General features: G+C 40.3%; 1 protein-coding gene across 2 annotated transcripts in view; it reads right to left on the bottom strand.

The window, feature by feature from the left end:
- The window catches only part of PPP1R16B (protein phosphatase 1 regulatory subunit 16B), a 68,220-nt gene that overhangs the window by 11,425 nt on the left and 40,540 nt on the right, over positions 1-16,255 (bottom strand). For both annotated transcript variants that reach the window (XM_070939974.1, XM_070939975.1), the window contains exons 2-3: positions 13,777-13,847; positions 7,514-7,659 (exon numbers count right to left, since the gene is read on the bottom strand). In XM_070939974.1, coding sequence (XP_070796075.1) covers positions 7,514-7,659; positions 13,777-13,847 — 217 coding nt within the window. The remainder of the gene's footprint in view (positions 1-7,513; positions 7,660-13,776; positions 13,848-16,255) is intronic.

Genomic DNA, 16,255 nt, shown 5'->3' with positions numbered 1-16,255 from the left:
CCAGAGCCCCACAGAGTAGGTGGAGCAAAAAAGATGATCCCATTTTTTGTCCCCTGGGTAAGTTTACAGCTGTCATTTCACCCATAGAAACTTTCTACCATTTTGGGACACATTTTTGAAATGTAGTTCTTGACATTCTAGTAAAATAACCATTGAAAACTAGATGATTTCTAGTTTTAACGTAGGATGCAGCAAGGTCAGATTTTTAATTTTCTAATTATATATTAAAGGAATTTACATATTGATGGTATTTAGAAGATGACTGGTCATTGAGGTCACTTTTATTTTACTGAGCTACTCAACCCTAGCTAAGTGTTACTTATGTTATTGCGGGGGAGTGCTAATTTATTATTGTTGCAGTTCTTTATAATTCCAATGTGTTGTGCGTCTTGGTCTTTTGATTTTGACAAGCTACAAACAAATAAATAAATAAGGTGGGTTTCATAGGAAATGCATTTCATGGGCAAATGGATAATTTATGGGAATTTATGTTTCTCCTGCATGCTTTGCAGTGCTGGTCTCATTTGTCTCATAGTTTCTCATGAGATTAAACAGATTTAAAAAACAAAACATTATCAATGCCATATCAATCTGCAACCCCATGGCTTTTTTTTACTGATTACTAAAGAAGTTGCCACTAAGCTAACAAAGCAAACATACTTCCCAAGAGTCTCACTAAATTCTAAAATGAATGACCATTTTAAAAAAATAAGTAATCAGTACTGAGTATTGTAAATGTTTACATTCTCGGAGAACATTTATTTATTTATTAAGGTAGACGGTGCTGAGAGGTATGTGTGCCCTAAACTAGCAGCCAATCCTTTATGATTTGTTTTTATAATTTCCTATGTTAGCCACATTTTTGGCCTACCAAGCAAATATGGCAGATTTTATCAAACAGATCAAGTCTCTCCCCCTTGTTCAATACACAGACCTTTCATAATTCTCAGCAATGGTTATATTAAGCTGGGGAATTCTGGGAATTAAAAGCCACATATTAGAGTAGTACATAGGGTGGGAAAGACTGCAATAGGCTCTAATATAATGCTTGACAACAATTGGGATAGCATATCACACTAAGCCAGAATGTAGTTTGTTGTTTCTGGTTTATTACTGTACAAATCTAATTACTGTATTTTACAAATTATGATTAATGTATTATACGTTGAACAAACCATCTTAGTGCAAGATATGAACCAATCCATGCTACATATTACAAGGACGGGAAACCTAAGTTATTTATTTTGTCTGAGCAGTTAATCTCATCAAATAACCTTATAAATTCTTCTACTTTTTCCTTTCTGCTTCAGTATGTCCTTCTAGCATATTCTTTGTCCTCATGAATCTTTATGTAGAAACAGAATAAACCACCAGTGGCCTTCTCTGGATTTTGATGTTTGACAGAATTACTGCCATTTCACTGCTAATAGCATTTAAGAATATTAATCACATAAACGCAATTCATCTTAAAACATAATAATGAGACTAATCAAAGTGTTGAACAAAAACATTATGTTACTATTTTCTATAGTTTTCACTCAATTTAATATAACAGGAGAATGGCATAGGAGAATTTTTCAAAGGAAAGGAGAATTCTAGGGAAATTCTCACATATAGATTATGGAACTCTTGCATTTAAATTAATCATAAATTAGACACCTTTCACTACACAATAATTTGAACATCTTTTTGCATATCTGACAAATCCAAAGAACAAACTCATCCCCTGACTTTTTCAGTAGGAATGAACTATTCCTGCCAGAGAAGGGTCCCATCCTTGAGAAACTGATAGAGAATTTCCAATTTCCTGGAGAAAATTGGAGGAATGACCACCAAACTTCTCTGCCCACAAATATGATGGAAAGTTCAAAACAACTATTTACAACAAAATATACCTGAGCAAACAGCTCAAAATCAAGCACCTATCTGAATTAAAATATTTTTCCTTTTAGTTCAGGTTTTCTATTGTGATTCGATATTAAGGAAGATACACAGCAATAGTCCCATACGCACATTTCCCTAAAATATCCTTCCATTCTATTTTACCAGCTACTTTGTGAAGATATCTACTGTAAATTGAGAAACCCACCATTCTGCTGCAATAGGTGATACCTATCCCCGGATAAACTGCCCAAAGGGTACCAAGTATTCTGAATTAGTTGAACTTCAAGATGAAAATGTTCAGTGCAGATTAAGCTTGACCCACCTTGATACTGAAAGCCTTTGAAGAGGACCAACCAACCACTTTTATGGGTATTTATGCTCATTTTTCTACCCCATGAGAACAGAGGAAATTAAAATGTAAAATGCACCTGCAAGCTGTTTCTCTGTCTATATCAGCAAACAAAGCATAGGATCAGACTTCCTTTGTGTGCTGTTACTCTCTGGCTTCCATGCTCTGACACTGAAGCCTTTTGATTTTGTGCTTAAATAAGCTCTTTGATCCAAAAGACTTCTGACAGAATCCTGCTTTGATTAGAACAAACATATGCTGCTTTGTGTTCTGCAAATAAACAAATAAAAGTGAATCCACCCATTGCCTCTTTTGATACCAAAAGCTCAACTGCTGCAATGAAACAAGTATTATATTCTTATTACTGAATGCTATAGCCAAAGCATATCCTTCTCTTCCAAGTTCAAGGAAGCACATGTAAAGTTTTCCCTACTGTATTTTATTTTTTTTTTCTGTAGCAATCTTTTGTGATCAACTCAGAAATAGGCTACAGTGAGTAAATATATGATGGCTGACTCATTCATTCATTCATTCATTCATTCATTCATTCATTCATTCAAATATTTTATGGTGGTCTATATTTCTTCCAAGACCATGAATAGTTAATCAGTTAAACCGTAACAATCAAATCCGAAAATTCAAATAAAAATAACCACAACAATAATGTTAATATAATGCTTTCAAGACCCTTACAACCTACAACCATACAGCTGGATTTATCTAACATCCTGGTCCACTGCTGAGGAAATAGATGCCTTTTTAGAGCTTTTCAGAACATGGAACTGGGCCATCTGAATCTCATGGTAGAATGATATTCTACAGGGAAACATTGAGACAGAAAAATTATATCTCCATGGTCTCACTACGTGACACTGCTTCAAAGATGCAATCTGGGGTATGTCCAACCTGTCTGAATAAGCAGAAACAATTGGAGACAGCTGATACTGAAATAACCTGGCTCTATGTCAGGTTATTTATATAAATCTCCATGTATCCATGTGTTGGGGGCAGGGACACACAGATACTTTATGTTGCCAGAACTGACCTACAGCCAGTTGTTTCCCATTCCTCCCAGCCATCAGACATTGGCAAAGAGCTTTGGCAAGTTCATAGGGCAAAGATTTACAACTACTATCAGCACACTGATAATATTTCACCAAATCATCTCATCTGGCACCTCATATCAGTGTTGAAAAGGAGTAGGGGGGAAAAGAGCCTTGCGATATCCCTGAATGGATATTCCAATTTCCTTTGAAACTCAACAGGAACAATCCCAACTTCCTTTGAATCTTAATGGGGTCCATTAAGTATCTAGAGTGGACCAAATGAATACTGTAGGTCCTCCTTCTCTGTAGCAAAGTACAACTGAGAGAATGGCAAAGGTAATTGGGAGTTTTCAGATCATAAAAACAGACATATTAATATCCCACCATCACTGTGAGACAAAAAACCCCCCAACAGATCTAACATGTGACCCTCAAAAATCTGGATCAGGTGATGTCTATAGTTGCCATGGTGGCCTTGAACTCCAAAGCTGTTTCAATCTAATTGACTAGATATGTCAAGATGAAGGGTCTACCCACCCCACTTGCCATTATCATACATTTGGGAAACTCGGCTGCATCAAAGGAAAATAGAGGTGACCTTGGTAAAAGAAAGGATGAACCATTAAAAGAGGAAAAATTATAACTAATTTCTGGGAAAATGGAAAGTGTGAGAAAGAAACTCAAAATAACACCACCTTGATTCTGTTTAGCGTAAAATGGGGCAGAGAGAAATTCTGACAGACTCTGACAAGAGTCTGTTACTATACCCTACAATAACATTCCTGGAAAAGTTGTGGTGTCTGACCTGGTCCACATCAAACCTGACAACTGCCAAACCAGTACTGAACAGTTCACATAAGGAAGCTGCCATGTAGCAGGAGGATGATTCATTAGCAAGAGTTCCATTTAATCCCTACAGTCTGACATTATGAACAGTGTCTCATATCTGGTTATCTTTGGAGTAGTGCCCCTGAAACCCACCAGAATCTCTCAGATGACAATTGCCAGTTCACTGCCCTAAAGCCACACCTGATGCCACACACAGATAGCCACATTTCTGAGAACATCTCCCCTTCCCATGCACAATAGGGTTGTAATGCATTCAAAATTGGTCCTCTTATACATTAAATCATGAATAACACCAACCATGGATTGAGCAGCCAGAAAACAGGGTCACTGAGATTCTGATGACCACCGTTAGAGCAAAATGCAGGAGGTGAAAAGTCAGTATTGGCTCTAAACACTGAAACTGTCTTTCCTCAGAATGGCTCAGTCCCTTTCTCCATCTCTGAATTAGAATCTTCATGTTCCATTAACAAATGCTACAATTTCTTTTTAGACCCAATTCATACTGACAGTTTTTCATTTTAAACTTTGGCCAGTTTGAAAGCAAGACATCTGCAGAATCATCACTTTAATTATTTGCTTCACAACCTTTATATTTGCTCCCAAAGATTTGGATTAGTGCCATAATAGGTTCCTTTTGGCAGAATGCCAAGCTGTTTAATTAAGGTGTGCCTTTTGTGTGTTTCAGTGAGGAGATCTGACTGCTGTTTTATTTTAACTGCCGAGATGCTTTTATTGTTTTCAGCCAATTTCAAAGACGGATATAAAAACTGCTTTATCCCAGGTGAGGCTACAGTATTAATTCATCTAGTCTGCTATTATCTATTCTGATCAAGTCAAGCTATCTTTGCTTTTTAATTAGAGATGCAAGGATTCATCTTGGAACCTTACGTATCTTTATCTTTATCTTTTATTAGATTTATATACCGCCCTTCTCCTTTCGGACTCAGGGCGGTGAACAGCCAAAATAAAAACATTTGTGCACAAAAGTTAAAATAATTTTAAAAATAATTAAATGAAATTTGGCCCATAATTTAAAACATTTCAATTAAAAATCAGTATCAAACTTTAAAACCAACATAGAATCAAACCAGCCCGGCTAACTGAAAAAAGTAAGTTTTAAGGTCCCGACGAAAAGTCCGGAGGTCTGGGATCACTCGTATCTCTGGGGGTAGATCGTTCCAGAGGGTAGGTGCCACTACAGAGAAGGCTCTCCCCCTGGGGGTTGCCAGCCGACATTGTCTGGCTGATGGCACCCTGAGGAGGCCCTCTCTGTGGGAGCAAACCGGCCGGTGGGAGGCAATTGGTGGCAGAAGGCAGTCCCGTAAGTGCCCCGGCCCTAAACCATGGAGTGCTTTAAAGGTGGTTACCAACACCATGAAGCGCACCCGGAAGTCCACAGGAAGCCAATGCAGCTTGTGCAGGAGAGGTGTCATGTGGGAGTGCCCCGTCACTCCCATAATCCCCCGCACGGCCGCATTTTGCACCAGTTGGAGCCTCCGGGTACACCCCAAGGGGAGCCCCATGTAGAGAGTGTTACAATAGTCCAGACGAGAAGTGACGAGTGCTTGAGTGACCGTGCGTAAGGAGTCCCAATCTAGAAAGGGTATAAAAAGTATATTCCCTATGACTAAGAAATTATAATGAGAGATTTATACATATATACACATATATTCACATACATATATACATGGACACACATGCACACAAATACACAAATTTACCAAAGAACTTACTTTTGCTTATATACTAAAAAATAAAGCTGTGCAACACATCACATCACTGTAAAGCCCAAAGCACTGTATTATTTTCATGTACCACCCCACTAAATTTAGACCATAGATAACCTCAAGCAGGAAGATGGAAAAAAATAGAGCATAATTACAAACATTTACTCTTCCCAAAATAAATTAGATGTAGATGAAAAACGTTATGGACTCTTACCTTAACAGTCATGTGAAACAGTCTTGTGAGGGTTTGAAAAAGCATGCCTATCCATTCTACACAACCATGATCTCCATCCTTCAAACGCTCAGAAGTATCTTACAAGATTTATTGTTGCCATTTTGGTAAAAAGCCACCTCACTTCAGCTCCTTAAATGACACCTTGTGAAGTGGTAGCAACACATTTGACTTCAACAGGAACTGAGAAAAGGCTGAGCAGCTGGGAAACAGGATGAGGTGATTCTCACCAATTGAAAACTGTCCACCAGGACAGCTCTAGCATTTCTGCTGAACAAGTGTCTTTACTGCTTTAGTGCTGGAATTAAACTGCAGCCAATATTTGTAGAAAAGTCTACCAATAGCAACAGTATGGTGTTGATCCCAAATCAGCACATATGCCCCAAATGGAAAAACCCTACCAGACCATTATGTCACTGGATACTGAAGCTATTCATCTTGTCTCTATCTCATTACTATGTTGTCTTGATCTCATCACTATACTGTATTTCATTTTTTATCCTACCTTTCCACTAAAATTTCTGCTTCACCATTGCTCTGATAGAATGAAGATATATGGTGCAATTACAATCTACCCAAAGAAAATAGATTTATAACATATCTGGAAGCTGAGGGAGACATTTCTTTATTGAGAAACCCCTTTTAATGAGAATTTCCTCTTAAAAATGCTAGTATACAGTACTTCCACTATAATCTGCTCCTCAAGAGAACACTTTAGCTGTTCAAGGGCTTATATTTTGAAATCAGAGACAAGATATCTTTCTGTTGCAGTTTTCTAAAATGTCTGCGCCCAAAAGATGGAAGACACTCTATTCAAGCATTTGCCTGAACCTGTAAGGGTTCGGAATAGACAGATGATGAGACAATGTACACTGACCAGTGGTGGGTTGCTCCCGGTTCTGTCCGGTTTTTGCGAACTGATAGTAAAAGCAGTGGGAGGCTCCGCCCACCCACCCACCCGGACATCATAATGGACGATCTGCACAGAAGCGCACAAGCGAGCGAAGTGAGCGTGCATTCACGCTCCCATTGCGAACCAGTAGTAAAGGTAAGTAGAACCCACCCCTGACACTGACCACACTCATGCTTTCCCTGATCTATTCACATTAAGCAAAAATGTCTAATGGAGAATTGCACTCTGTTATTTGAATGGGAGTATAACTTTCTGCATAAATCGGAAGCCAGGATCATAGGAAAATCTCATTAATCAAATGTGAATATAGCTCCTATTTAGATCTTCCAGCTGACTGCATGGAGATCTGCAATAGTAGGTGCATAAATATAGGGACGCTGGTGAGGACAGCACATACAGCTCCACGCTTTACCCAATTTGTCTTCACATACGTTTTAAGGGGGGGGTTCTGTGTAGAAGTGGTTTAGCACAAAATTGGGTCAACAAAAATGTCAAGTATCACAGGTCACCTACTGCTGAATCAGGATCTTCACTAGATTGATGTGTCCACATGTTGCTGCTGCATGCAGAGGAGTCCACAGTTCATTGTCCTTTGCATTGGCATTGGCCCCATGGCTCAGAAGGAGTGTAACTATTTCTTCATAGTTGTCTATGCAGCACTGTTGAGAAATCAAACCAGTAATGTTAAGCTTTAATTTGTACAGATGATTTCTGCCCCCTGAAGCAATGACTTTTACTTTACTGCCACCTGACAGAGTATTGATGCCTTGATAACATTCAAATGATTGAAAGTGATATGTCAAGGTGATGAAGACAAGCTTTGTGTTCACAATGAGGAGATTCATGTTGCAATATGAGATGTAATCACCTAATCTTCGAACCGCTGCACCCCGCCGCAGGGAGGCGGAGCCGGTAAGATGGTTCCGCCCCAGGTGCCTGATGGAACCTGATAGGTTCCAGATGGAGCTTGGGCCATTTCCCGAGGCTCTGGCACATACCTCGATTGGAGATCTAGTGGCCACCTGGGATAGGGCGGCCGCTGGAGCTCTGGATCGGGTCGTGCCTTTGCGGCCTCTGACCCGCCACTGATCTCATTTGGCTCCTTGGTTCACTGAGGAGCTGAGGGAGTTGAAGCACCGGAAAAGACGCCTAGAGAGTAGTTGGAGGGCCAGTCTTTCTGAATCGGACCGGACACTGGTAAGATCTCATATTAGGAATTACCTAGTGGCGATAAAAGCAGCGAAATGTAGTTATTTTGCTGCTCTTATTGCATCATCAGATAACCGCCCGGCTACCCTGTTTAGGGTGACCCGCTCCCTGCTCCACCAGGACCCCTTGGAGGGTAGAGCCAAGGATTTTGTTCAGTATCTGTATGACAAAATCATTCAGATTCGGGAAGATCTGGACTCCAACTGGGTAGTCTCAGGGGGAGGGACTGGGGCAGGTCTTGAGAATGTTATCTGGGATGAGTTTGATCCTGTGACCCCTGAGGATGTGGACAGGATTCTGGGCAGACTGAACGCGACCACTTGTTTATTGGACCTGTGTCCTTCCTGGTTAGTGCTGGCTTCCCGGGCGGTGACGCGAGACTGGCTCCAGGGGATTATAAATGCTTCATTGGGTGAGGGTGACTTCCCCGCCGCCTTGAAAGAGGTGGTGGTGAGGCCTCTCCTCAAGAAGCCTTCCCTGGACCCGGCAATGTTGGTCCGGTCTCCAACCTTCGTTTTGTGGCGAAGGTTGTCGAGAGTGTGGTTGCGCAACAGCTTCCCCAGCACCTGGATGAGACGACGTATCTGGATCCGTTCCAGTCGGGTTTCAGACCCGGGTAACGGAAACGGCATTGGTCGCATTGGTTGATGATCTCTGGAGGGCTCGGGACAGGGGGTGCTCCTCTGTCCTGGTCCTGTTAGACCTCTCAGCGGCTTTTGATACCATCGACCATGGTATCATGCTGCACCAGTTGGAAGAGTTAGGGGTGGGAGGCACTGTACTACGGTGGTTCTCCTCCTTTCTCTCCGGCCGGTTGCAGTCTGTGTTGGCAGGGGGGCAGAGGTCGACCCTGAGGCCCCTCATATGTGGGGTGCCACAAGGGTCGGTCCTCTCGCCCCTTTTGTTCAACATTTATGTAAAGCTGCTGGGTGAGATCATCCGTGGTTTCGGGGAGAAGTACCACCAGTACGCTGATGACACCAGCTGTACATCTCCACCCCGGACCACCCCAACGATGCCCTTGAAGTGATGTCTCGGTGTCTGGAGGCCGTGCGGATCTGGATGGGGAGGAACAGGCTCAGGCTCAACCCATCCAAGACCTAGTGGCTGTGGTTTCCGACGTCCTGATATAGTCAGTTGACACCATCGCTGACTATTGGGGGCGAATCGCTGGCCCCCACGGAGAGGGCTCGCAACTTGGGCGTCCTCCTGGACTCACGGCTGTCTTTAGAAGAGCACTTGACGGCCGTGACCGGGAGGATCTTTCATCAGGTTCGCCTGATTCGCCAGTTGCATCCCTTTCTGGATCGGGACTCCCTACACACAGTCACTCATGCCCTCGTTACCTCCCGCCTGGACTATTGTAACGCTCTCTACATGGGGCTCCCCTTGAGGAGCACCCGGAGGCTCCAACTGGCGCAGAGTGCGGCCGCGCGGGTGGTTATGGGAGCAACATGGCGCTCCCGTGTGACACCTCTCCTGCGCGAGCTGCACTGGCTCCCGGTGGTCTTCCAGGTGCGCTTCAAGGTTTTGGTTACCACCTTTAGAGTGCTCCATGGCTTAGGACCTGGCTACTTACGGGACCGCCTACTACCACAAACAGCTTCCCACCGGCCGATACGCTCTCATAGAGAGGGGCTCCTCCAGGTGCCATCAGCCAAACAATGTCGACTGGCGGCCCCTAGGGGGAGAGCCTTCTCTGTGGGGGCACCTACTATCTGGAACGAGCTCCCCCCGGAGATACGGAGGATCCCGGATCTGCGCACTTTCCGCCATGCTTTGAAGACACTCCTATTCCAGCAGGCCGGCCTGGCCTAATTTTCCCCCTTCTTTTAAATTTTTAAACTCAAATTTTAATTCGTTTTAAATTATTGGGAGTTTTAAATTTGTCTCGGGCAAAAATTATTTAATTGGGTTTTAATCATGTCTTAACTTTTGTATTTATGTGTTTTATTTCGTGCCTGTTCACCGCCCTGAGTCCTTCGGGAGAAGGGCGGTATACAAATTTAATAAAATGAAATGAAATGAAAAAATGAAAAAATCTTGTAATTGCATTTATTCTTCCATTCCATGATGGAAACCTAAATAGAAAGATTACCAACAGCTTTTGACTAAGTCCCTTTCTTTGCCTTATAGATGTAGATACTGAAACATACTTCATAAAAAAGTTCCAAGCACAGGTTCAGAATTTGGTGTCAGTGAAAAGTATGTATTATTTCTCATAGGCAATATCCAATGGCCACCTGCCAACAGGTCTGTCAAAAAATAATTTTTCATTTCACTAATACAGACGTTATCTTTTTATAATCCAGCATTCATAAGAAAGTGTGAAATCAAAAGCAGAAAAATCAATCTGACACATAAAAATGGAAGTGTGCACCTCAGACAATGATATTCTGCAATACTCTTTCCAACACTACAAAAAAGTTTTAATTTATAAGAACTTCAAGTATCAATGGTCTTCTTTATATAGATAATAGTACAATCTCTGGAACCATCTCACTTAAGATTTTGGCTCACAGGGGTGTGAAATGTATTAGCTAACAATTTAAATGAAAATTCAATGAGCTGTTAAAGAAGTCCATAGCACTGAGATTTTATTGTACACATCAGGAGCATCTTCTGAGTGGTAAAGATGGAGCCCTCTTTTTATTTATCTTCATAACAAGCTTTCAAGTTGTACCTGTGAATGAATGTGTCATTCGTTTAGATCAGGGGTATCAAAGTCAATTTCACTGAGGGCCGCATCAGGGTTGTGTTTGACCTCCGGGGTTGGGGGGTCATGGCCAGGGGGCATGACCAGCTCGACATCACTTGTGTCAGGGGCGCCTGTGGTGGCCCAAGCGCTCGGCCAGTGAAAACGGGCTTCCAAGCTCTGTTTTCAGCTGCGACAGCTTCCTGCAACCCTCTGCCAGCAAAAATAGAATTCGTGAGGGCCACCCGTGAGCCTCCTGAGCTCCGTTTTCACTGGCAGAGACACCAGGGGCCGGTCTTTTGCTGTTTCCAGGATGGCTCCGCGGGCCAGATCTAAGCACCATGTGGGCCGGGACTTGAGTTTGACACCCTGGTTTAGATTCTTCGGACTTCCTAATACAACACACAGCAACTGATACTCAGCACTTCTCTTAGGAATTCCTGGGAAATTTTCATTTAAACATACAATTAATTTATAACACCTTTGATAAATTTAATGTCAAATGTTAGGAGCAAAAAGAAGCCAAATATGATCTTTTAAAATCCAATACTCTTCTTCCATTTTTATAGATGAGATAAAGAAGAGCAGGGTGGATAAAAATGGATTTTTTAAAAAATGGATTTTTAAAAAATTTAAATTGGATTTCTTTTTAATTTAAATTGATTTTTTTTATTTTTATTGTATTTATTTTAATAACATGTTTTTGGAGTAAAAATCTATTTAAAGATAGTTTTCTATTTAAGATACATTAATAATTTCAGTATAAAATGGAGCTTAGTTATGTAACATGAGGCTGTATATTCTGCAATATTTACATTTTTGGTAAACTCATTCAATGAACCCAAGCTCTGCAAGCAGAGATAATATGCACTCTAAATAGGAAACCTTCATTTTGTTTGCAAATAATAATATTAAAGATTCTAACTAGCAGCAAGAATGAGTCCTTACATTTAAAGAGCACCCGTCATTTCAGATCCATCTTGGCAGCCTGTTAGTGGGCATCCACTCACACATGTCCCTCACCTTGTGTCACTGCCGCATCACCAGCCATCCCATTAAAGTGAATGGGACTGTCAGTGGGTCAACAATGGGTCAGAGGAGAAACCACTGCGGGACAGAGATGACAGTTGCTCTTTAAAAATTATAATTTAAATCACGTTGATTTAAATCAAGCTTTTTTACTAATGATTTAAATCATGATGTAAATTGTGATTTAAATGACTTGATTTCAATCAAATCTACCCTGAAGCAGAGTTTTTCAAACTCTGTTCTGTGGAATCTAGACAACTGTGACAACTTGATGGAGGCTCCATGAGAAACTAAGAGCAAAAGAGAATAAAGCTCATTCAAAAACAGCCACTTTTCTATCACTAGAGGTTTGCCTCTTGATCAGAAGTTCTAGGATTTTTTTTCCAATGATTTTTTTAAAAAATTCAAAAAATTTGAAACCCCTAGTATAAAGCAACATCTCAGATTAACATTATTCAGCAACACTTACATTTATCATTAAAAATCTATGAATGAATTCAGGTTATATGAATGTCAAGGCATTCCAAAGAACTTAAAGCTTAAAGAGAAATCTCAAAATGATGCCTCCCGCTCCAAAAGTCCACTAGCCCACTGATTTCAGGACGGGGGGCGCGGGGGGTATGGAAAAAGAGACAGAATTCAACCTGTCTAAACAACCTGCCTTCTAATATGCAATATTTTATATGATTACGTTTGTTATTTTATTTAATTACTATATTTCAAAATCATCCTCTGCTCTGGATGATATGCTAATTAAAGCAAGAAAGAAAATGTAGCAACAGGAAAAAGAATCAAAAAGCAAATAGTTGAATAGGCTATGTTGCCAATACAACTACATTCTGAAAGATCTGTTAGGCAATACCTTTATTAGACCAATGTGCAAATTTTGTGTAAATCTCTTAATTTTCGGTAAGTAAAACATTAAAACAAAAGCCTGGGAACTGGAGAAAGGAAAAATAAGGAGATGACTTAATACTGAACTCATAAAATCATGATGGAACACGGAAGGAGACTGGGGACTGGTGTACTGATAATTTTGGCTTGTATTCAAGACTTCATTTCGTATTATGAGGATATGAAAACAATGGCAGAGCTCTTGTTTTTAAAAATATAAAATCCAAGAATTACTCTCACCCATTTTTATCCTTAAGCAAAATAGAGACCTTGATAAATAGGAAAAATCAGTAAATTATAACTTGTACTATAATTACTACAATCAATCTATTATGTTTACTTCTTACTTTGCAAGATCCCTAACATGCATGCTGATTTCCAGGGATCTCTTGCTGCTTATCTTTTAACTCATTTGCAATTTTATCTGCTGATGGGAACTTCTTCCATTTAAATTAAAGAAGAAAATGCAATACTGTCTAGAGTGACTAGACTAGAAGAGCTGTTGCAGCCAAAAGTTTTTTTCTGAATAAATGCAAGTATGGTGGATGCAGGGATTTAGAATTGAAGGAGGATAACTAATTCCTACCACCAGCACCACCCATGTCACTTTCTTAACTTTAATCAGGCGTCAAAATCAATTAACAGAATTGGAAGTAAAAATGCAACTTCTGTTCCAGACAGGTTTTTCACAACAGAAAACAGTAGTTACATACTACTGTTTTCTTACATACTACATACCAGCTACATACTACATACCAGCTTTCCCAAAGAGTAGCAGGGAAAATATGATTTGATTTCTTTAAGATAGTAACTACTTACATATATTGCAGTTGACTATTTCTTACTGTCCCTAGACCTCTACACTAGCAACACAGAAGTCCTGATATAGAACTATTTTTCTTCCTTTCTCCCTGAATGATGTCACATTTCTGCTTTACAAAATGCTTACTTGATGCAGTGCAGTTAATCCATCTTCATTGCACAGATCGGGATTGAAGTCGTTGTTCAATAAATAACAGACTGAAAGAGACAAGGCAAAGATTTATTCTCAGGAAGGTTTATTATACTTTATACTTAGATGGAACAAACAATTGGCCCCAAAGGGAACCACTATGTCTAAAATGCACAATGAAATAAGCTGAATGTGCTTTATATTATTGAATACAATAGAACAAGCACCATTTTAAATCCAAAACTTTCACTCAACAATTGTTTTAAAATCTATGTACTATTCAGACATCCCCAGAGGTATTGTTATAGCATGCTATTGCTCTAGCACTTAATTAACATCAGAACATTTGAGAAATGAATCCTGTTCAGCAGTCACAATTATCAGATTTTCATTGCTTCAAATTAAGAACTAGTAATGTGACATCTTTCAAAGTTACTGAACTTCAGTTATGGTGAGTTTAAACCAGTATGGTCAATGTGATTCAGACTTCCACTTCGACAATATTTGAAAGATTGCCCAAGTATATATTGTGGCCTGCCAGCGACCAGTGGAGCTGGCAGCAGAGTCAGACAGTGAGGAGGTTGGGGAGGAACTTGGGCCAGTTCTGGGGGCTGGGGAAAGTTCAGATGAGGGCTCTGCATCGGAGGCAGAGAGGGGGCCAAGGCCGTCTGATAGTTATGTGCTGCCTCCGGAACTTCCGGAGCCTCAGGAGTCTGACATCAGCGAGGCAGAACAGCGGGAACCTGTTCCCAGTATGCGCATGTGCAGAGCTATCAGAAGACAAGAGCAATTAAGAAAACAGGGTCGACTTGGGAGTAAGGCTTGGAGATGATTGGCCCCTCCCATAAGACATAAAAGAGGAGCAAACAGGATGAGAGCTTTTGCCAAGTTTGGTCTTGCCCTGCGTTTGGCAATTAGTTCTCTGGCAGCATTCCAAGGGAGATAAGGTGGGTGTTTATAAACATTCCCCTGAAAGACTGTGAAGCCTTGTGGACTGTGAATGACAATAATTCACAGTTGTGTAAATAAAAGTGGTTTTACCGGGACTAAGATTGTGCTTTATACTTTCTAAGGAAGCAGGGGTTAAATGCTCCCGGTTTGGACTGGATCGCCTGATCTGGTAGCGATGGAGGTGGGTGGTTCGGAGAACTGGTAGCAAAAATCTGTGCCCCCCCCCCATGCCCAGCTGAGCTGCACAATCATCAGAGGTTTTTTTTTTTACTTTTAAAAGCATTTTTTCTACAACCTCTTCGGCCGAAAAAATGCTTTTAAAAGTAAAAAAAAAAAGCCTCTGATGATCGCGCAGCTCAACTGGGATCATCAAAGGCTTTTAAAAGAAAAAAACCCTTTTTTTCTTTTAAATGCCTCTGACGATCCAAGCTGAGTTGCCTGATCGTCAGAGGCATTTAAAAGAAAAAAAGTCTCTGCTGATCAGGCAACTAAGCTGGGATCGTCAGAGCCTTTTGAAAGCATTTTTTTACAACCTCTTCGCTGGAGAGGTTGTAGAAAAAATGGTTTTAAAAGTTAAAAAAAAATTGGCTACGCCCACCCAGTCACATTACCCCCCCAAGCCACGCCCACAGAACCGGTAGTAACAAATTTTAGATTTCACCCCTGTAAGGAAGCCTAGGTCAGAACAGTATATTTTTTTTAAAGAGGACCTCAAATATGTCTCTTAATCCCTAAAGATGGATCCTGAATTAGTTAGTTAGAAATCCATAGAAAAATGAGAATTTTAGAAGCGAACATCTTAATTGCTCATCTACTGTACATCAGGAAGCCAGTGTAAAGTTGCAAAGCACTGATTCTTCACCATCAGACATCGGGTTCAAGCGATTCGAAGAAACTAGAAGCAGTATAATGAAACAGTTGTATTTTTAACAGGAAGCTGTTGTACATATAAATGGTAGAAAACAAACAAGAGGATGAATTTATGTACTTTGGTAGAATATTTATTAAAGAGATAAAAATGGGTGGAGAAATTTTAAGATGTGCATCTTAAATTTCTTAAAAAGAAATTTTAAAATGTCATAGAAAGATAGTGGATAATATGTGGTTTGTTGCAAAAGATAATGCTTGTCAAGACAAATGAAAATATCTTTGTGCAAGGGAATACTTCTGCCCACTTTGTCATATGGAACTGATGGTTAGGTATCTCATAAAAATATAAAACATAAACTGTAGATGGTAGAAATTGGGGCTCTTAGAAAGAATGCATGACAAAGCAAGAATGAATGTGTGATGAATGAATGTGGACCATATACATTATTAGTGACCAATATGAATGAAATATGGGCTGTTTTATAATGACAATTAATTAAAATCAGTTCCCTATAGGATGAAAGCCACTGAAGGTTATGGACTTTAATTGACTCTGTTATTCCAATGTGGTGTAGATAGATACTTGTCAGTTTTCCAGTCTAAGACTAAGACAGAGTCACTGGCCCAAAATGACCCAGCTAGCTTTCACAGGATT

This window comes from Pituophis catenifer, unplaced genomic scaffold (genome assembly GCF_029215685.1).
Source record: "Pituophis catenifer annectens isolate HBS135680 unplaced genomic scaffold, rPitCat1.0.hap2 SCAF_3, whole genome shotgun sequence".
In the NCBI taxonomy this organism is placed as follows: Eukaryota; Metazoa; Chordata; class Lepidosauria; order Squamata; family Colubridae; genus Pituophis; species Pituophis catenifer.
The sequence above is the reverse complement of the archived record's forward strand: the minus strand, read 5'-3'. Positions and strand labels throughout refer to the sequence as shown.